The sequence below is a fragment of the Oryx dammah genome, unplaced genomic scaffold (genome assembly GCF_014754425.2).
Source record: "Oryx dammah isolate SB20612 unplaced genomic scaffold, SCBI_Odam_1.1 HiC_scaffold_10, whole genome shotgun sequence".
NCBI lineage: Eukaryota > Metazoa > Chordata > Mammalia > Artiodactyla > Bovidae > Oryx > Oryx dammah.
The window spans coordinates 57,707,637-57,728,859 of NW_024070194.1; the positions used below are offsets into that span (position 1 = coordinate 57,707,637).

The 21,223-nt window shown below is 43.7% G+C and overlaps 1 protein-coding gene across 4 annotated transcripts in view; it reads left to right on the plus strand.

Moving 5' to 3' along the window:
* The first annotated feature begins 5,502 nt into the window (after nucleotides 1–5,502).
* ARHGAP21 (Rho GTPase activating protein 21) overlaps nucleotides 5,503–21,223 on the plus strand; it is a 131,644-nt gene continuing 115,923 nt past the window's right edge. The window contains exons 1-2 of one of the 4 annotated variants that reach the window (XM_040248536.1): nucleotides 5,503–5,646; nucleotides 7,001–7,434. In XM_040248536.1, the coding sequence (XP_040104470.1) occupies nucleotides 7,354–7,434 (81 nt within the window). In that variant the 5' untranslated portion in view covers nucleotides 5,503–5,646; nucleotides 7,001–7,353. Of the gene's footprint in view, nucleotides 5,647–6,519; nucleotides 7,435–21,223 lie in introns of those variants that run through there. The other 3 variants (XM_040248537.1, XM_040248535.1, XM_040248534.1) reach the window with 3 other exon arrangements.

A 21,223-nucleotide genomic window follows, 5' to 3' on the forward strand; every position in this document is an offset into this window, starting at 1 on the left:
CCCTGAGCACCCTGTCTTATTCATCGAACCTGGACTGGTGATCTATTTCACTATTTTATTTTATTATTATTTATTATTTCTATTTTATTATTGACTATGGCATGGCTTTTGAGATCTTAATTCCCCCCACCAGGGATTGAACCTGGGACCCTGGCAGTGAAAGTATTGATTCCTATACACTGGACCACCAGGGAATTCCCTAGAAATTACTTATTGTGGAAAATCACTGCCTCTCCTTGATTACAATAGTTAAATGCCTTGCCAGAATGAGTTCTCTGTAGTTATTCAGTTCAACAAGAAAGTCTTTTTTCAAAGAAATATTAGTAGATAATGTGTCTTTTTCTATTGTATGAGTAATAAATAAAATATACAGTATAGTCCTAAAACCAAAAAAAGGCTTAATCCTCTGGGGGCCATTGGTCTTAACTGCCTCAGACACATAGTTCTGCAAATGCTTCATCCCAATTACACATTTCATTTGTGGAATTCGCTGGCAAACACCTGTGCTTCTTAGAATTACCAACTTCCATATTGAGAGTAGAAATCATCCATAGATTATCACCGAATGACATTAGAGCAGGGCTAGGACAATTTATTAATAGTTCTATTTTTGGCTTTTTCAGATAATGATTTACCAAAACAATAATATTGTGTCATTAACAAACTCAAAGCTGAACATTTTGAGGTTATAGTTCCCATCTTTAAGAATGTCTTGCCTACGTTGCAAGAATTACAGTGTACAAGGTTATCTTAGAGTTGCTATTAATATAACTGTAGGTGGCACCAGTGGTAAAAAAGAAAAGAAAAGAAAATCCGTCTGCCAATACAGACAGAATAGACACGGGTTCAATCCCTGGGTTGGGAAGATCCCCTGGAGTAGGAATGGCAACCCACTTCAGCATTCTTCCCTAGAAAATTCCATGGACAGAGGAGCCTGGCAGGCTACAGTCCATGGGGTCTCAAAGAGTTGGACACGAAAGAGGCTGGGGCAGGGGTGAGGAATTTCTGGGACTCTTTCAAGGGAGACTCTCAGAAGTTAGATTCTAGGAAATTTACACATTTATTAGTTATGCTCGAAAGAAGAAAATATCAGCCTTTCAAAGTAAATGAAGCTAGAATTACTGTGAGTTCTTGCTTAGCCATGATATTTGGGATAAAGAATACCAAGGTACCACCAAGTGCAAAACCCACTGCTAATTCCAAGTCTCCTCAGTTCCAAAGATCCCCAAACCTATTGTTTCACCAAATCTCTCACTGGAACAGTTAACAAGTAGCCACAGGATTTAGGTTTGGCTGGTTTTCCTTTCTCCTGCCCTCCCTCTGGTGGAGGTGTTAATGAGTGAAACACCCAAGATGGGCAGCTGAAAACAACGCCAAGCGTTTTTTGCATCCTCCACCAATTATACTGTCAGCCTTTGGATAGGAGAAGGCTGCTGCTTCCCAGATGCCTAGAGGGTGTCCACAAGGTCTATTCAGAATACATCTACATGAGAGCTCAAGCAGTTATTAAAGTATTGTTACTGTTCATGCCTTAGAAAGGAATAGACCTAATTTTTTAAACTGGGTTAATATGTTCCTAATAAATGCCAATGAAATAAAAGTATAGAGTTCCTATTGGGAAAACAAGACAAACCCCTCCTTCATAATAATATTTTATATTACTATGTAATATAAATATATATTCATGTGTATTTATAATAGTAATATTTTTATAGTAATGTTTATTACTATAATATAATAGTAATAAAGTAGTAATATTTTAATTGGAATAATGTTTTTACCTTTTAAAAACTCCTTTATGTCTATTGTCTCATTTGATGCTCTCAACAGCCCAACAAGAATGGGAAGGTCCTGTCATACTGGAGATCCCAGGAGAGGACTAGGACTCAGGTTTCCCAAATCTTAGCTCTGGTCTTTTTTTCTTTTGCATCCAGATAGCCTAATGCACATAAGATACATATGGTTGGGACTTCCCTAGTGGTCCAGTGGTTAGAACTTCAAGCTCCCAATGCAGGGGGTCTGAGTTCAATCCCTTTTCAAGGAACTAGATTCCATATGCTGCAACAAAGATGGAAGACCTTGCATGCCACAGCTAAGACCTAGTGCAGCCAAATAAATTAATTAATTTAAAAAAGATACATATGGTAGCAAGAACAACAGAATCTTACTGATTCTAGATGTAGGGTTAAGTCAGTTACTCACAAAACACAATGATCGGTACAGGATAAGCTAAGTAAATGCTGGCTACTGTTGTTATTATTAAAACTTGTGTTAGAAGTAAGGATAGTGTTGTAGAGAAAAACATGACTCTGGACCCTATGTCCTGGGCTTGAATTCTTGCTCTGCAGTGTACCTGTCTCATTAAGTTTTGTGTAAAGCTCTGGGAGGACACAACTGAGCGACTGAACTGAACTGAAAGCTCTGGGAGGAATATCAGCTGGCAGTGTTACCTAGACAGTAGTCACTGTTACTCGTTAGCTCTAGTACTTTACAGAAGTAAAACTGTGCCCTAGGTCACATGGTAAATGATGAAGCTAGACTGTAATCCCCATCCTTCCACTTATCTCCTATAGAAATGGCTTTCTAAATTACACTGTGGGCATGCATGCTCAGTCATGTCCAGCTCTTTGCCACCCATGTACTGTAGCCCACCTGGATTCTCTGTCCGTGGAATTTTCCACGCAAGAATACTGGGGTGGGTTGCCATTTCCTCCTTTAGGAGGTCTTCTAAACCACTGAGCGACCTAGGAAACCCCCTAGATTATGTTAGTTTCCCACAATTCCCAAAATGTGTTTTACCTTCTTTTCACATCTTCCATGGCCAACATTTAGTCTCCTTTACCAAACTGAAATTAAAAGACGCTTACTCCTTGGAAGAAAAGTTATGACCAACCTAGATAGCATATTCAAAAGCAGAGACATTTACTTTGCCGACTAAGGTCCGTCTAGTCAAGGCTATGGTTTTTCCAGTAGTCATGTATGGATGTGAGAGTTGGACTGTGAAGAAGGCTGAGCGCCGAAGAATTGATGCTTTTGAACTGTGGTGTTGGAGAAGACTCTCGAGAGTCCCTTGGACTGCAAGGAGATCCAACCAGTCCATTCTAAAGGAGATCAGCCCTGGGATTTCTTTGGAAGGAATGATGCTAAAGCTGAAACTCCAATACTTTGGCCCCCTCATGCAAAGAGTTGACTCATTGGAAAAGACTCTGATGCTGGGAGGGACTGGGGGCAGGGGGAGAAGGGGACGACAGAGGATGAGATGGCTGGATGGCATCACTGACTCGATGGACGTGAGTCTGAGTGAAGTCCGGGAGTTGGTGATGGACAGGGAGGCCTGAAGTGCTGCGATTCATGGGATAGGCGTGCTGCGATTCATGGGATCGCAAAGAGTCGGACACGACTGAGCGACTGAACTGAACTGAACCAAACTGAAAGCCTTTATTTCCAAAATCAACGTTTATAAAAATTTCCATGACAAAAACCTTAACCCTAGATATCCTTAGCTGTGAGAGACTCAGGTTATGCCATGCATGCCCATTTGCATTTGTAAAGAAGCTGTTTTGTGCTTAAAATTGTTTTTTTCTTTCTGGACATACTCTTTAAGCCCACTAGAGGTACACTACTTGAACCCTGTCTTTCTACTCACTTCTAGTTCATTTACTCTACAGTATCCAGAACTGGATACCGCTATAGTCCAGTGAGCTGTTCAGTAAATTACCCACTGGCTGGCAGGCATTCCTTCTGTTTTATTCTTTTTCTTTTTTTCTTTGTTATTAGCTGACTAGTTTTGTCAGGGGCTGTCCAGACCATGCAAATTTCATGGCCGTATAAAAATGAGTCCTTCCTCTAATTAAGGCGAAGGACTTAGCTATATATTCTAATGTTTGGCACCTTCCACTCTTAGGAAGGTCTAAAAAAACCACAACACAAGTTTTCAGGCTCCTGAGAGTGGTTTTGGATTTTTTTCTCAACAAAAAAACAGGACCGGAGGCTCGGGACTGCGAGCTGGGTGTGGACAGCGGGGTGGGTGGAGCGGGGAACTGTCTCTAAATCTTACGGGGAGAGTGTGGTTAAAAAAAAAGAAGGAAAAGGTACGCAGACCCCAAAGCTTCTTGTTTTTTTTTTTTTTCTCCCTCAGGAGGGTGGTGGCGGTTGATCAGACACAAAAGCTGGTAGTTCCCCACCCGCATAAAGATAAAATGCCCCTCAACAGCATCAGCAGGAGGACTGGGAAAGAGAAGGAGAGGCGTGTCTGGGAGGAGGCGAAGATGAGGGTGACAAGGTGACAAACCCCAACGTCGCGGCCCGCTCCTCCACTGCAGCCGGAGGAGGACGGGATCTGCCAGCTACCTCCCCGGACCCGGGCGGGGTGGGAAGGAGAGACTGAGGGGCTGTGGCTTTCCTAGCGGGGGCGGGGCAAAGGGTGGAGGGAAGCCTGAGTCAGCAGCCCCTGATTGGCTGGTGATCTCTCATCGCGTCCTCCGATTGGGCCATTTGCAGCGGGAGATGTTGTGAAGCGCGGCGGGGCGGAGCGAGCCGCCAGGGGTCTGGGGCTAAGCCCCGGGATCTGGCGGGGAGGGGTGGGTGTGGGGCTCCCGGCCCTGCACCTCTGTGACCTGCGGGGCGGAGAAGCGCCTCCAGCGTCCCTCCCAGTTCCGCTAGCTGCGCCGAATTGTTCAGTTGCCCTGAAGATATGAAAAGGGCAAAGGACTGAATGAATAACGCTTCGCTGCGAGCCCCCAGCCTCCTTAAAGAGAAGCTCTTTTGCAGTCGGGCGTTGAAAGGACACTCCCTTATCTTGAAGTCCCATATCGCACCCCTCCCGCTGCAGATAGGGGCAAAAACTCACCCGGACGTGTACCCCGCAGTCTGGGACCCGTGATCTCTGACACCCCTCCCCCCAATTCTGAGTATCTAGCCGTAGAATCCTCACCCCCACCCCCAACCCCTCCCCGGCCCTGACGCCGAGAACAGGGTCCCTTCCCAGTGGAAGCCCAGGTTCCCGGCCGCTCCCGCTCAGCGCTCGGGAGATTGGAGAAGGCGGGGAGGGTTTTCTGTGTTTGGTTTTTGAGGAGGTGTTGGGGGCGGGTGAGGGCTTGTAGGTCCCAACGTAAATTGGAAGGGGGTTGGCGAGCACCCCCACCGACCCTCGCCCCAGGCTAATCCCCCTGCTTCAGCGTCTGTTGCCCGGACCATATTATTCAAGACAGAAAATATTCAGCCCCAGAGCCTCCCCTGGGGAGGGGAGGGGAAGGAGGTGGAGTGGGAGGAGGTGGATCCAGGGAGGAAGAAGCGAGAAATCCGCCCCCGGGAAACAGCTCGGCGCGGCTGCGGAGCGGAGCAGTTCTGTCACTTGGCGATCGCGGGCGCCCGAGCGCGGCCCCGGCCCGGCCCGGCGAGGCGAGGGGAGAGTCCGGCGGCCGCCGCCCCGCCCCACGCCCTCCCGCGGCGGCCGAGAGCCCGGGGCCGGCCGGGGCAGGTCGCGGCGGTGTCTGGGAGCGGTCGGCCGGGGGCGGCGGCCTCGGAGCGCGGCGGAGGCTGGTAGCGCCGGCTCGTCCTCCCGCTTGGTCCGCTGTGCGCCAGGCGTGCGCGCCGTCCGGGGGACCGGCCGGGCCCGGTGCGGATCTACTCGGCGCGCTTGCTCCGGTGCGTGTCTGCTTGACTTTCCGCCTCGGTGGACAGGGCGCAGCGCCGGCGGGCGGGTGGAGAGGGAGAGCGGGGCTCGCCGCGGGCTCCCTCCCTTCCCGCCACCCCGCCCGGGCGCTGGCGCGGGGCCGGAGAGAGTGGTGGCGGGAGCCCGGCGGGGGCGGAGGGGCCGCGCCCGCGTGTGCGGAGCGAGGGAGGGCCGGCGGGAGGAGGGAAGGGCACAAAGGCCGGCAGCGGGCGCCGGGGTCCTGCCGGCCGGCCGTGGAGGAGGGGCGCCTCCCGTGCGCTCATGAATATTAACCGAGCCTGCGGCCTAGCGCGCCCCGGCTGGGCCCGGCGCCCGGCCCGCGTCCCCGGCGCTCGCCTCTGCGCCTTGGAAGCCTGGCCAGGCGGGGCGCGGAGGGTGAGCCCCCTCGCTTTTGGCTTTTCCCTCGGGTCTCCCCACTCTTTTTTGAAAGTACATATTTGGGCCGCCCTTCCCGGGAGATCGCGCTCCCCCATCTGCCTCTGGAAGGGGCGGAGGAAATAGTGGTAGGTGGGTGGTGGTTTCCCCCCCCCCAAATTTTTTTCCCCCCTAGGCGGCCCCGGGAAAACGAGACGATCGTGTCGAGGCGTAGTTTGGGGCGCGGCAACTAAATAAAAGTTGCTGGGGCTGCGGCTTCATTTCTGTGGCTCCGGAATAATGCCCCGGAGAGGGACTCCCTCCCGGCGCTGCGCACACCTCCCCGCCCGGCCCCGCGCCGTCCCCGCCCAGCCCCGCCGCGGGCCAAGGAAAACAGCCGCCTCCTCAGGGACACTGGCCTGTCGGGGCGGAGGGCGGAGGGCGGGCGCCCCAAGTCCCCCAGGCCGCCTGGAAACGCCGGCAGAGCCGCTGGCCGCGTCCGAGCCTGACTTTTTGTTTTTATTTTAGGGAGCTGGGGAGGTGGCGGGGAGCAAGGCGTGTTTTTGAAAAAGTATTCTCCCATTTTAGCCTCGTGGGGACAAAACTTCTGTAAAGTCTTCTTATCCGGGTGATGCAGAAGAACATAAGCTCCCTCTCATTTGCCCAGAAAATACATGAATTTAAATGCAGTTGAAAGGGGAATGTTTTTTTCTTGTCGGCTGCACAAAGTCCGGGCATGTTTGAGGTAACCATCGTGCCGTTCTGATGTTTCTCATTTCCCCCTTGATTTAAAGATTCCCCCCCGCCTTTCTTTCTTATTTTGTATGGGAAGATTATTTCATCTTTTGATTCATCAGCATGGACCGAATTATCTTTCCAAGTGTTGGAAGGGCGAGCTTGGAGTAGACTCGTGGGCAAGGCCAAGGTCAGCGTCTGGAGAAAGTTCATGTCCTTTAACTTTTCCCTCTTTAGGAAAGATCTCTTTGGGAGAGCCTTCACGACGCGCTAGCATTGCTCTCGGACTTGGGAGGAGCGCTAGGAACGGAGGGGACCGCTTTCTGCAGTTGGCCTCACTAGCTGCACAGGAGACTGGTCTTTGTTTTTTACGTCTGGAGAAATGGACGAAGACGGTGAAGGCCGTTGAAGTCAGAAGGAATCATCATCAGGGCATTTGAAAGGCGCTTCATTGAAACCTTCATTTATCTCAGCAACCCTGCACCCTCTTGGAACCTGGTGTGGAATTCTTACCTTCTTGGTGCATGGTGGCATTTCCCTCCCAATGTGGACTCCCAAGGGTTGGTCCCTTCTTTGTAATTTGAAATGAAATGATGGCCACTCGTCGGACTGGTCTGCCTGAGGGAGATGGTGACACCAAGCTCAAGGCCTGTGGGTCCCCCACCTGTGAGGTAAGCGCAGAGCTGACGTCCCTGCCCAGCTGTGTGGCTTGTGTCTCTGAGGTGTCTGTCCTGCCAGTGTGGGGTGGGGGTCAGCTACCTTGGGGGTCTAAGAAGATCAATCGGCTTTTGGGGCTTTGGGCGGAATGGTGGGAGCGTCCCAGCCTGACCGGTAGGGCGGTGAAACCTTGCCCGGTTTTGTTTCTAGACACTTCAGTGATTCTTTTGCAAGGGCATTTTCCTTACTTTGAAGTGTCCCTATCTTGATCATCTCAGACCACAGAATTCCATTTTTAGGTGACTAGGAATACCACTAGCTTGTTCTCCTTCACTCCCCATCCTCTGGTAGTTTTGAAGTAGGGCTGGACAGGGGTTGGCTTTGTATATTTCATGTGTGTATCCAGGGTTCCCCCTGGAGATTGAGAGGGCAGCTGGAATCCTTGTTGCTCCTGGACCACTTTCTCTCTCTGACACTGATGCGGGTCCTGCCTGCTTGCTGTTGCTGTGAATCTCTGCTTTGGGTAGAAAACCAAGTCTTTTCCCGTGGACGGTTTAGGCACAGCTTTGGAAAACGGCTTAATGGAACTATCGTTCCAAATGCCTTAAAAATCTCCTGCCTTCCCTGTTCTTCAGTTTATGCCCTTCCTTTCACTGCTTAGAAGTCCCGTGAGTGTCAGCCTGAGCTGTCAAGTGGCTCATACTGCCTTCATACCAGCATCTTCCGAAGGGCCCAGATTTTACACCAGGCTTCCTGAAATTTTTTGAGCAGGCCGGGCAGAAATAGAAAAGCCGTGTATTGGTGGCACCCCATGCCCTCTTGCCTCTCTTGTCTTTTTTCCTCCTTATTTTTGGTGTTTGTTTCTATAATGGCTTCTTTGTGTTTACTTTGTTATTGATGGTTTCTGTAATTAGGTTCCTTTAGACTTTGCTTTTGAGATGCCTATGTTTTTATGGAAAGGTTGACAATTACTTTAGATAACAATAACATCTCCCAGTGAGACATCACTCTCATGGTTTATTTTGTGCCTTGTGTTACATTTTAACTTTCTGGTCATTGAAACTGGGTCTAGTTCTAAGTGTGTGAGTTGTGGCATTTTGATAAAAATGACTCAAGTTACGTTTTTGTTGGTAAAGCAGCAGAGGAGCTTGCTTCATGCAGCTGACCTCGTACTGGATTAGAAAGTTTATACAGAAATCACGGTGAGCTAGATCAGTGTGCCATTATTATACAGTTGATTAGAACTACAGTATAGGTTTACAGTTAGAAACAGTGTTTTACTTTTCGACACCTGCAAACACCTGCTTCCAGGTAAAAACGTGATTAAGTATAACACCACAATCCTCTGATCATGGTGAACCATAATAACGCCTTTTGGAAGGCTTAGTGATTGCTTACTGTGTATTGTTACTCCATAATGATAGGTACTGTGGTCTTGAAGCCTTTGTCATTGACTCCTGAAGACTTTAATTAGCATGCTATTTTGCATTATATTTGCAAGAACTAATGTTATTTGATTTTTTTTTTTTTTGGTCATTTAAAGGATGTCCCAGAAACCAAGAATTTGTAATAGACATCTTGTCCTTGGCTAGAAGGCAGTTTCCAGCTGCAAACTTGGCTTTTATTAACAATGACAGTTATATATCTTTTAAGGGTGGTGAAATTTGTTTTCATTTAGACCTTACTGCTGATGTAACCATAGTATTTCTAGTTTGAGAGCCAAGGAAATACTGTATTGTCTGTATTTTGCTCATTTAGAGACTACATACAGTAGTTGGGTTTGATATTACACGCAGGTGTTGTTTGGCTTTTTAAACAATAGGCAGATAGTTTGTTTAGATTCTGTATGGAAGCAGATATAAAGGGCCTCAGTGTTGTCAGAAAACATTTTAAAATCTCAGGATGGGTGGGGGAAGTTGTATAATTACTGTTTGTTTCGTTGTCTCTTATACTCCTGTGCATATTAAATCTTGTGGATATTTAATAAAAAGAGAGTTGCCATTGAAATACTTTGGGTATCAACTTTGGGCTGATAGATATTTAAGTTTTCGAGTACCACACTTAATTTTTGTGCTTAATTTTGTTAGAAGAATTACATTCTGGAGTAGTACTGCTATTTTTAAAATTTTAAAAATCACTAGCTAAAAAACTAACAAAGAAAAAAACAATAGCCACACTCCTAAAATGTGTATTTGAATAATAAATTTGTGTGTGCTTTTACTTAACCAAGAAATGAGAGTATATATCTTAATATTAATGGCATTAGCCAAAAATTAACTTTCCAGCACAGGAGAAATCAGTGTAGGGAATTAAAGGAGTCCCTGTCTTATGCCTTATCTAATTGACTAACTCTACCTGCTATGAGTAAGATCTGTTGCTTTGTTGAAACACAGAAGTTTCTTGTTTATCTTCAATGTTTAGAATTTAATTGTGTTGCTATGTGGATAAGTGGAGGCATCTTCCCTCCCCCCAAGAGTATATTGAAAAGGTAAAGAACAAACAAATAACAAACAACCCTTTTCCAATAAAGAATTGTGACACTTTAATAAAATATATCCAACATAATACAATAGGATAGCATAGTTGTCAAGAGAGATGTATTTGAACATCTAAAGATCTATATTTCAAAATTTATTAACTCTGAACTAGATAAGGGTTTTTTTGGTGTGTGTGTGTGTGTTGTGCAGACACGTGCGTAGGCTGATCTGTGATACGTAGCCTTGACTAACGTTACTCACAAAATTACTTTGTATAGACTCCTGAATCCTCTGTGGTATTACCTTTTTTTTTTTTTTTTTAATATTACATAGTGTTTCTTCTTTATGGCTCAACTTACTTTTTTTTTTTTTCTTTTTCTTTTCTTTTTAGGCAAAGCTGTCTAGGTCATATTGGTTTTCCCATTTCTAACAGTTGCTTCATTTTTAATCTCTAGTCTGCGGGGTTGTCCAAGTGTGTAGCACTTTCATTGTCTTTTATTAGAACAATCTTATTTACTCATGCAAATTAACTTAGTTCATTTTATGTCTTGCTTCTTCACCTAGACTAAGATGATTCTGTGACTAAAAGGTACTGTAACCTGATGAAAAATGTTTGTTAGTTGGTTTTGGAACACTGTTTAAATAATAAAATAAGGCATTTTCTTGGCAGGAATTCATTCATGTAAAAATTTGCACTTTTGCTCTTCTTTCTGAAACACTGTACACTTTTATCCCAGGCTTCCCCGTTCCTTCTTGGGCTCTCCTGTTCCTTCTTGGGCTCTCCCTCTGTCCATCTCTCTTTCTCTCTCTCTTTAGGCTGCTTCTTCCTCTGCTGCCTCTTTCCTGTTGGTTTTTACTGGAGCCAGGCCTTTCCACTCCTCTTTTCTCTCTCCCTGGGTTTCATTTTACACTCTTCCAGGGCATTAATCTACATGCCCGTGATTCCTGGTTTACAACTCTATCTCAGATTGTATGGCTACTCTCTAGACCTAGATAGCCAATTGCCTATTTACCCAAAAGCTGTTTTGGGAGATAGGCTGCATGCTTTTGAAATTCAACAGACTCTACTCTAACCAATATCCTGCCCTCTCCCTGACTTCCTTCTTTTAAGGACTAGCCCTGCTGGTTATCTCTCCAACTCAAAACCCAGCCTACCGTCTCTGACTGGACTCTCTCCTCCTCGCTCCTGTCAAAGTCTTGTTGAGTCTACATTCCAGGTCCTGCTGCCACTCCCTGAGCTCAGGTCAGCGGCATCTCGGTGATGGTGATGAATCACCGACCAGGCTTCCTAGCTAGTGTCCCAGGCTCTCTGCCTTGCCCCCTTCCAGCTCTGACCTGCCTCTGTAGCCAGAGGACTCCTCCCGAAATAGAAAGCTGATCATTGCATTCCCTGACCTAAAACAGTTTTCTGGCTTCCCACTGCCTTTGGAAGAAGGCTCAGACTCCTGAGAACAGTCCTAGAGGACTTCTGGCCCGCCTTCTCCTACTCATCTGTGACCTCTCTGTGCTTCCTGTGCTGAATGATTTCCAGTTCCCTCCAAGGCTGGTGGCTCTGTGGTAAAGAACCTGCCTGCCAGTGCAGGAGATGTGGGTTTGATCCTCGGGTTGAGAAAATCCCCTGGAGAAGGGAATGGCAGCCTACTCCAGTATTCTTGCTTGGGAAATCCCATGGACAGAGGAATCTGGAGGGCTACAGTCTAGAGGGTCACAAAGAGTTGGCCATGACTGAGTGACTGTACAACAACCAGGGCATGCCAATCTCTCTCTCTTCCTTTCAGGTCCTTATAAATCCTGTTTTTTTCCCAGGCTTCCTTCCATTTTCCCCTCCTCCATTGCCACCCCTCCCTGGCTGATTTTTACTCTCATTCTGGTCTTTTCTTCAACATCACTTCCTCAGGGAAGCCCTCCCTGACCTTCCAAAACTGGGTTAGTTGGCCCCAGTGCCTTATCCTCCAACACTTTGAGCTTTATCAGGAAGATCACTTACTAGTTTATTTATATATATTCCCTTGGATTGCAAGTCCCATGAAAACTGGGACCATGTTTGTTTCTAGTGTGTGGTGCATAGTAGGTGCTCAGTAAATGTGCCGAAATAATGAATAAATATGAGGAAAGGGCTTTAGATTTTATTAATAGTTATCTGAGACCCCAGCACACCGTACTGTCTTGATGGTCCTCCTGCCTCTCTGTTCCCTCCTTCTCAGTCCTGGAAGTTTCCTTGGCCTCTTGACCTGTCAAGTCTTCATATACCTTAAGGCTCAATTTGACCCTCTTTTCTCTCCAGACTCAGTTTCACAGTTTTCAATATAAGCTGGTCATTCATATACATACATATATACACAGGTATTTATGTGTGTGTGTGTCCACCCTGACTTTGCCCTTGAATTCGTGTTCCCCCATCCAACTGACCTGCCCACTCGCGTGCTAAGAAGCCACATCCCAAACCAAATTCCTCCTCCTCTCCAGACCCTCCCCCTGCCCAGCTTCCCCATCTGCTCTTTGACTCCGTCCACAGTCTTCCTCATCTTAAGCAGTAGCAGCCCCACCCTCCCAGCCCAGTGGCTCCAGAGCAATCTTTGCTCCCTCTTTTTCTCTCTGGTGCCTCTCATGCAGATCTGACCGCCTCCAGCCCCTCAGCCTAGCCCACCTCGCCTGCCTGTGGTCTGTCCCCACAGTCATCTGATGGACCTTTCAGAAGTCAGGTCTTGGCACTCATTTGTTCTGATTCTTCTAGTGACATCTCATCGCTCTCAGGATGAAAAGGCAAGGTTCTCAGAGCACCTGCAGAGCCCTGGACAGACTCCCCTGCCCTGCCCTCCCTGAGCTCACCTCCCGAACGCTCCCCGCTTCACCTCACCCTTGCCATCTTGGTGTGCCCCAGAGCCTTCCCACTGGGTACCGCCTCCTCGGAACACTGTCCCCTGGTGTCTGCAGGGCCTGCCTCCTTGTCTCCTCCAGATTTGCTCAGAAGTCACCTTCAGGGAGAATCTCCCCTCCCTGCTCCCCATGACACCACCTGCTTCACTTTTCCTCCCTGTCACTTACTCTCCATCTGACCTGTTTGTCCATCTGATTTTGCTTATGGGTCTGGACAGATGATGTATGTAAGTGTTAAGAGTACAGTTTGTTTGGTTCACCTGGTATTTTCTTGTGCCTGGAAAGGAATCTAGCACATTGTAGGCCTCAAATATTTTTTCAAATGAATGAGTGAAGACTTAAGGAGAATTTCCAAAATGTTCTTAAGTTTACATGTAGGTGTACAGTATGTGAATTCTTAATTTAGATTATACAGCAAGGTGTAGTGTGAGATGTAGGGTCTTCCTCAGACCTCCATTTCCATTAGGATGGCTGCTCATGTCTTTCTTACCTTTGGGAAGCTGGTAACCAAGTAACAGTAACCAAGGCAGTGTGTAGTATAAATGTATGAAGTAATTTGCACTAAGGTAAGATACTGGTAATTAACAGACTAATGGGAGGGGAATCGGATGGGTGGCAAAACTATAAAAGGGAAATACAGTCATCCCTCTGTATCCACAGGGCATTGGTTCCAGGACCCCCCACCCTGTGGACCCCAGAATCTTGGATGCTCAGGTTCCTTTCATAAAATGGGGTGGTATTTGCATACGCCCTTAACATCCTCCTTTATACTTTAAATCCTCTCTCAATTACTTATAGCACCTCATACAATGTAAGTGGTATGTAAATAGTTGCCAGTGTGCAGCACATTCAGGTTTTCTTTTAGAGCCTTCTGGAAAATTTTTTTCTGAATATCTTTGTTCATTGGTTGAATCCACAGATGCAATACCTTCAGATACAATGGCCCAACTGTATGTCTGAGGTTTTCTTTCTTAAAACAATTGGCCAGTATAGGAATGCTCCTTATGTTTTTCATATTTTTGATGTCATAAACATTTTATTGCAAGTTTAAAAATGATCACAACTTTGACCATGGCAAAATGTTAAGTTGTTCATTCTGGATGGGGAATATACTGGAACAGTATTATTTTTGGAATTTCTCTTTTTTGTTTTAATTCCAAAGTTGCAATGAAAAAAATAGCATTTACAAATTTAAATAGGTAATATACTATCAGTCTTGTCAAAATCTGGTTTCTAGCAAAGCTACATTGCTTAAAATAATACTTAGACATTTTTTGAAAAGGATACTAATTACACAAAACAATACTTAGACATTTTTTAAGAAAACATATGTCTTCTTTAATGTCAGCTAGATTCATTGTAGGCTACTGATAGTACAGTATAACATAACACTGTTATTTAACTTGAAATGTGTGTTCCTTCATATACCTGAATCTGGATGACGGAACACCATTGGAAAGCAGAAGCTTTACACTGCAAGTTAGGGTGAAAAGTATAGCCTGTTGGAATTAGGAAGCGTAGCAGCAACAGAAGTCTAGAATTGGAGGTATAGAGTGGGACCCCTCTCTAGCTGTCATGTCTAGCTTGGAGCTGGGTGCCCAGGTCTAAGAAGATCTCTCTACACATTGTTGGTGTTTTGTAGCGTTCATTCCTTCCAAAGGAAACATTTCATGAAGACCTTGTGCCTTCCTTACAGAATCTCTAACCCTTTCCTCATTTCTTTAGGTCACAGAATCTGATATAAGTGTGATACTCAATTTCTTTTGTTCTTTCCTTTGTGAAGGGACCCATCATCTTATTATATTTAACAACATGCTGATTTAAGTATGGGCCGTGCTGAATGGAGATGCACAGATGCTGTTATCAAATGCAGCTATTTTCTGTTACAGAAAGACCATATGGTAGGCACTTGTTTTTCTCTCTGGTTGATGTGATTACATTAGTAAAATGAAAGGATATTGGACTTAGATTGTCCTAGTATTTATTTAATTTTAATTGACCATAAGGCATTAAATGCCTTAAAAATGTGAGCCATCTATATATTCTGTTGGTTTGAAGCAGGAAGACATCTTCACTCAAAAGCTCAGTTTTGGATTGCTTCCACTAAAATAATTTTTTACTTTAAGTTGTCATATTCTTAAAAAAAATTGAGTTATGGAGATAATTAATTTCACAAAAAAATCTGGAAGATAGCCTTTTGTACCTCTAAGATAATCTGAAGATGAGTTGATTCCTGTACTATAGGTTTAAGAAGTTTCGTGTGATGGAAATTGTTTTTTAGAAGTCCTCTTTTTTTTCTAGTTATCTATTAACATGGAAAGAATTGCACTGTGTAGATTTGTGAATAAGAGAATGGATTTAGAACCCAAATTGGATATTTCTGAAATATTCATCTATTTTGGGGAAAGTTTTTGGGTGGATCATGAAAACTGTAATCAAAAAAGGTGAGTTAAAGAGCGTATTTCTTTTTTCCCTTAGGCCAGCTACTGTTGAGCCTTCCTTTTGTTTGATACTGGGCGTGTTCTTCATTCAGACTTGGTTACTTATTGCCTTTTCCCCTGGTGGCTTATCTCTGTTCTGAATAGACACCTGGCATAGTTATGAGTGGTGGTGATATGTACGTAGTCTGTTTATAATCCCACAAATTCATTTTCCTTTTTATAACCTAATGAAGATGTAGTCGCTTGACTTACACTCATTGGTTCACCTCATTAATCTTTAATAGATCTTGACAGGACTAATATTCTTAAGAACTGCTTGATTTTTTTCCTTACTCAGAATGGAGAGTATCCTTAAATATTAGGAGCTAGAATGATCTTGGGGATTAATAGTCTTTTTTTTTTAACCTTGAGATATCTAGATGTTTTTAATTCCCAGTGTTTTCCTAAAAATTCTATATTTAAAAGAATTTGTGTTGGGACTTCCCTGGTGGTCTAGTGGTTAAGACTCTCTGCTTCCAAGGCAGGGGGCTCGGGTTTCATCCCTGGTTGAAGAACTAAGATCCCACGTGTTGTGTGGCATGGCCAAAAAAATAAAATGAAATTTTAAAAAGTCATTGAAATTAAATTTTGAAAAGTCATTGGAAAAAAAGAATTTGCGTTAGCTAGATCAGTGAGACCTATTTTCTCCTTTGGGTTCTACATACTGACTTCTGGAAACATTAAATACTTAGTAAATGTGATGGAGAGGAAGTACTCTGGGCACCCAGGTTAAATCAGATCTTTATTATGATGCTTTTAGGGAACTGTTTTCGGTTTACTTATTTTTTCATTTAATACTAAATTATAGAACCCTCCTCTGCTTATAAGGGAAATATATATATATATATAATCAATTTTATAAATGGAAGAAAAGAAACTCTTAAGAAGCACTGTACAAAGATATTCAAGAGAGATTAGATTTGTTTTGTGTGGCTATGATGAGCAGAACTAGGATCAGCAGATAGACTGACGGGCCAATTTCCAGAATTCAGAAGAAAAATTTTTGTTAAATTAGAAGTTAACTGAAATTGAATGTGTTTCTCACAGAGGTGGGATGACCTTCTGTTTTACAGGGTTACAGAGGAGATTCCTGCTTTGGTAGGAATTTAAATCAGACAAATCTGGATGATCATTAGAATCCCTTGGACCACCTTTCAAACTACAGGTTCTTGTCCCCATCATTATGTTAATGAATCAGAATCCTTGGGGATGAGACCCCCAAACCTTCGCTTTTTAAAAAGTCCCATGCTGATCTTCTGAGTTTGAGAAGAACAAAACAAAATGACATTCAAGGTCTGGGTTCTTAGGGCAGCCTGATTTCAGAATTGTTGTGACCAAATTGAAATCAACATAAAGAAAATAATAAAAATATGGGGAGAAAATTTAAATGATTGTAAATCAGTGAATATTTCAAGCTTAAAATTATAATCACTTTCTTTATATAATCAAATGTATTTCTATATGTCATTAGTATAACAAAATAATATTCTTTTCAAATAAAGTAAACATTATGTCAAAAGAGCACTTTAAAATTTGACAGTAATAGGTGTACTTTTTTGTATGTATGTTATACTTTCTGTTGTTGTTATACTTTAATGAAAAGTTAAATATTTTAAAGTGATAGAGCTCTGGTTATATCAAAACTATTGTTGTTACTTTTTAGACCTATTATAAAAATCATTTGTTTCATGTCAGCTCCAGGAAGGCGTATTTTCTTTAAGCAAATAGCCATTAAAATGATTTCATTTGCATCTTATAATCATTTGTTCATATTAACTCTTCATCAAGAATAGGAAAAGTTAACAGTGAAAGAAAAAAATGTCTTTCTTTACCAAAGTATACATTGTGAAGGGTTTAAGAAATCATTCTAGCATAAATCATAATAAACTAATCATTAAACAGATAATTTCTCTTTACATACCCTTCTCATTTAATAGCAACAGCTGTTCTGTCTGTCCATTGAATCCATCTTGTCTTTTGATGTCATTGATTTGTAAGATCCTTTGGATAGTATGCTACAAAGACAATCTGAACTAATAACAAGAGTTCGACTGCCAATTCTGCAAAAGAAGCACGATTTCTTGAAGTCAGTGAAAATTATATTGCACAAGGAGCAAAAAGCTACTCATAGAGTCAGACTGAGCCCCGTGAAGGAGAGCATCATCAAGGTTGATGGGCTTCTCGAGAGAGACTGATTTGAATTCAAAGGATTAAGGGAAGCTTTGTGAACACTGATGCCCTTGAGGGCATTTACAAGTGTGGAGAAGTGACATTTTCCTCTGGGCAGTGATGCTTAGTTTGGACCCCATGTCTTAAGCTCTGTTTACCAAGGGACCTAAAAAAGTGGGTGTGAATCTAGAAGAAGGTGGTGAATAGATTTCTTTTGTACTTTCCAAGTAGAGACAGTGCCACTAAGAGTGAATAGAAAATTTTATCTTCTCTAGTTGACTTAGAGATAAAGCTGTTTACAGAGAGGTCCAGGAGTAGCATCTTTAAAAGTCCTGCATTTGTAGTATTTTTAGATGTACAAACACTTCAGAGTCTGAATATTTTAGATGTCTCCCTTTCTTTTTTTAGAAAACCCCTTTATCGAGGTACAGTTGACATGGAAAATGCTGTATATATTTAATGTATACACTCAGTGAATTTGAGGATAAGTTATACACCTATGAAACAATTCCCACCATCAAGGCCATAAACATATTCCTTACCTCTCCAGTTTTCCTCCCACCCTCTTTATTAAGGGACTTCCCTGGTGGCTCAGATGGTAAGGAATCTGCCTGCAATATGGGAGACCTGAGTTTGATCCCTGGGTCAGAAAGATCCCCTGGAGAAGGGAATGGCAACCTACCCTAGTATTCTTGCTTGGAGAATTCCATGGACAGAGGAGGCTGACAGGCTACACAGTCAGTCCGTGGGGTCACGAGGAATTGGAAACAACTGAGCAACTAACACTAAGTCACTCTTTATTATTGTTGGCATTATGGCAACATGTGTGAGGCCTACTTAATATAAAAAAATCTACCCCCTTAGCAAATTTTAAATATGTTGTTGTTTAGTTCCTAAGACATGTCTGACACTTTTGTGACCCCGTGGACTGGAACCCGCCAGACTGCTCTGTCCATGGGATTTCACAGGCAAGAATACTGGAGTGGTGTGCACAGAACTGCCGTCCCTAGCTGAGACTGAGATTGACAGAACTTCCTCATTTATGGCAGCTATAACTGCATCTGCCCTGGACCAAGGAGAAATGCAAATTCTCTTCAGTTTAGGAGAGGAACTTGGAAGAAGAATCATTTTTCCCTGTTTAATCCTTGGCTACTGCTGCCATTCTTGGCTGTCTTTTCATTTGATCACCATAATCTCTCTATCTATTACTTTCAAATAAGTCACTCAAACATAGTGTTTGGATCAAGTGGGATCTCTAGGAAAAAGGCAGATATATAAAGCCTAAATATATATATATATTCAAGAAGCATAAGGATACCCAAAAACACATGGCTTAGAAAATGAATACTGCTTGATTTCTATAAACTCCAGTGATGTGTTTGCTTGGCATGGATTTGACAGGCAAAGAGTTCGTCTTTTCTCGTTGGCTTTGAATTGACAGCAGATAAGATGGGCATCTTTTGGTAACCCATGAAAAGGATTTTGAATGTCAGAAATCAGTTCTCAGGATAAATGAATGAAGAGGAAAAACACAAAGTGTCCACGTCAGGATTAAAAGGGGGGCACCATTCAGAGCCCACAGACATTAAAAAGATAAAAAAGGGAATATTTGAATAACTTTATGCCAGTGAATTTGACAGTTTAGATGAAATGGGCAAATTCTGTGTAAAATTCTGATACCAATTCAGAGGGGGGCGTGTGTGTGTGTTGGGGGTGGTGATGGTGGGGTTTTCCTCACTAAGCAATTCTCTGACATCAGAGAACTGAGTGTCCTACAATTCAACTTAATTCGGATGCTGTCTACCGAGATATGGAATCAGATCCTCCAGGTTGAAGGCTCTGTCCCTCAAAACTGCCCCTTTCCGCCCCACCGCCTCCCTACCTTCTGCACCGTCAGCGTCCAGTTGCGCGTCTAGGCTGCCACCTGAGTTTCTAACCTACTGACTTAGATGGTTGGCCCCAGTGACCCCTTCCTTGGGTTCAGTCGATTTGCTAGAGTGGCTCACAGAACTCAGAGAAACTGCTTACTGGATCATGGGTTTTATAATAGAATGTAACACGGGACAGCCAGATAGGAGGGACATAGAGGGCAGGGTGTGGGGGAAGGTGTGGAGGAGGGTCCACCCCCTCCCTATGTGTTCCGCTTTCCCCAAATCCCTACATGTTCACCAGCCTGGAGGCTCTCTGAACCTCAACCTTTCGAGTTTTTATGGAGGGAAGATGGTGGCCCTTGAGTAGAGTCTTAAAGGACACGCAGAAATTTCTGAAGCAGGTGGTGGCAGAATGTTGCAGGCAGAGCGAACAGAATGGTAGAGGCAGAGTGAGAGAATGATAAAAGAGGAAACCCACTGAAAGATGAAGAAAAAATCATACTAAAATAAGCACTTGCCAGTCTATACATAAATTTCCACTTAAGATTTTCCTCTGCCATTGCTTCTGAGTAAGGATGTATGTATTGTATGAATGAAACACACAACTTGGAGTTTGGAACTGATTTTTGCTGCTTTTCTTTCCAATTCTGACTGTTTCTGAGACATTACATGTCTCCATAGAGGACCTCTAGTGTATTTGATAACAAGGATCTGATGTTTTTTTATAAAAGCTCCATCTAGCTAGCTGTAAGCAAGTAATTTTTGTCAACCTGTAATATCTGTGAATTCTCACAAGCAATTGACCCAAGGACCCTGAGAAACAGTGATATTGGTGACAGTATTTTTTTTTTTAAGTTTTCCTTTTAAAAAGAGTTAAATCAGATACTTCTCCTTGTTAAATATCTTAATGTATTCCGGTTTTGTAGCTGCCTTCATTTATTTAATCTTTGCTTCATTTCCTTCCTCTACTATTTTATAATCTGAAACTGCTGGGGCTTTATGGTGTGGTTTTGCTTTTCTATAGATACTCTGAATAGGCAAGGTCAGGAAAAGTGAATTTGTTTTTTCTTTTTTTAGATTAGCTGCATGTATTTGTTTGTCTGCCAACATAGTCTCAGATTCCTCATAGGGAATCGAGGCTACTGCCGGTGTTTAGTTGCTCAGTTGTATCTGCCTTTTTGCGACCCCATGGACTGTAGCCCACCAGGCTCCTCAGTCCACGGGATTTCCCAGGCAAGAATACTGGAATGAGTTGCTGTTTCCTTCTCCAAGGGATCTTCCCAACCCCCAGGGATTGAACCCTTGTCTCTTGCATTGGCAGGTGGATTCTTTACCACTGAGCCATGTGGGGAAGCTCCATGGGGTTGTATAGTTTATTATTTATTTTGCCTAAAAATATGTATCAGAATAAAAAGTTAGTAGTCCTTTGATTTCCAGCATTCAGTGTGTATCTATTTGTCTCCAGTTTTGTGTCACATCCTTTTAATATTTTTTATTCCTATTATAATTTAGATATTTATGCTCTTTACATTAACCTTAATGTTTATTTCATCTTGATATACTGTTTATAAGTGCTAGACTGTAAATCTGTTTCCTAGACACATACCAGAGAAGGCAATGGCAACCCACTCCAGTACTCTTGCCTGGAAAATCCCGTGGACGGAGGAGCCTGGTAGGCTGCAGTTCATGGGGTCACTACAAGTCGGACACGACTGAGCAACTTCCCTTTCACTTTTCACTTTCATGCATTGGAGAAGGAAATGGCAACCCTCTCCAGTGTTCTTGCCTGGAGAATCTCAGGGATGGGGGAGCCTGGTGGGCTGCTGTCTGTGGGGTTGCACAGAATCGGACACGACTGAAGCAACTTAGCAGCAGCAGCAGACAACATACAGTGAAGCAAAGAAGGCTTCAGAAAATGTTTTAGGGTTT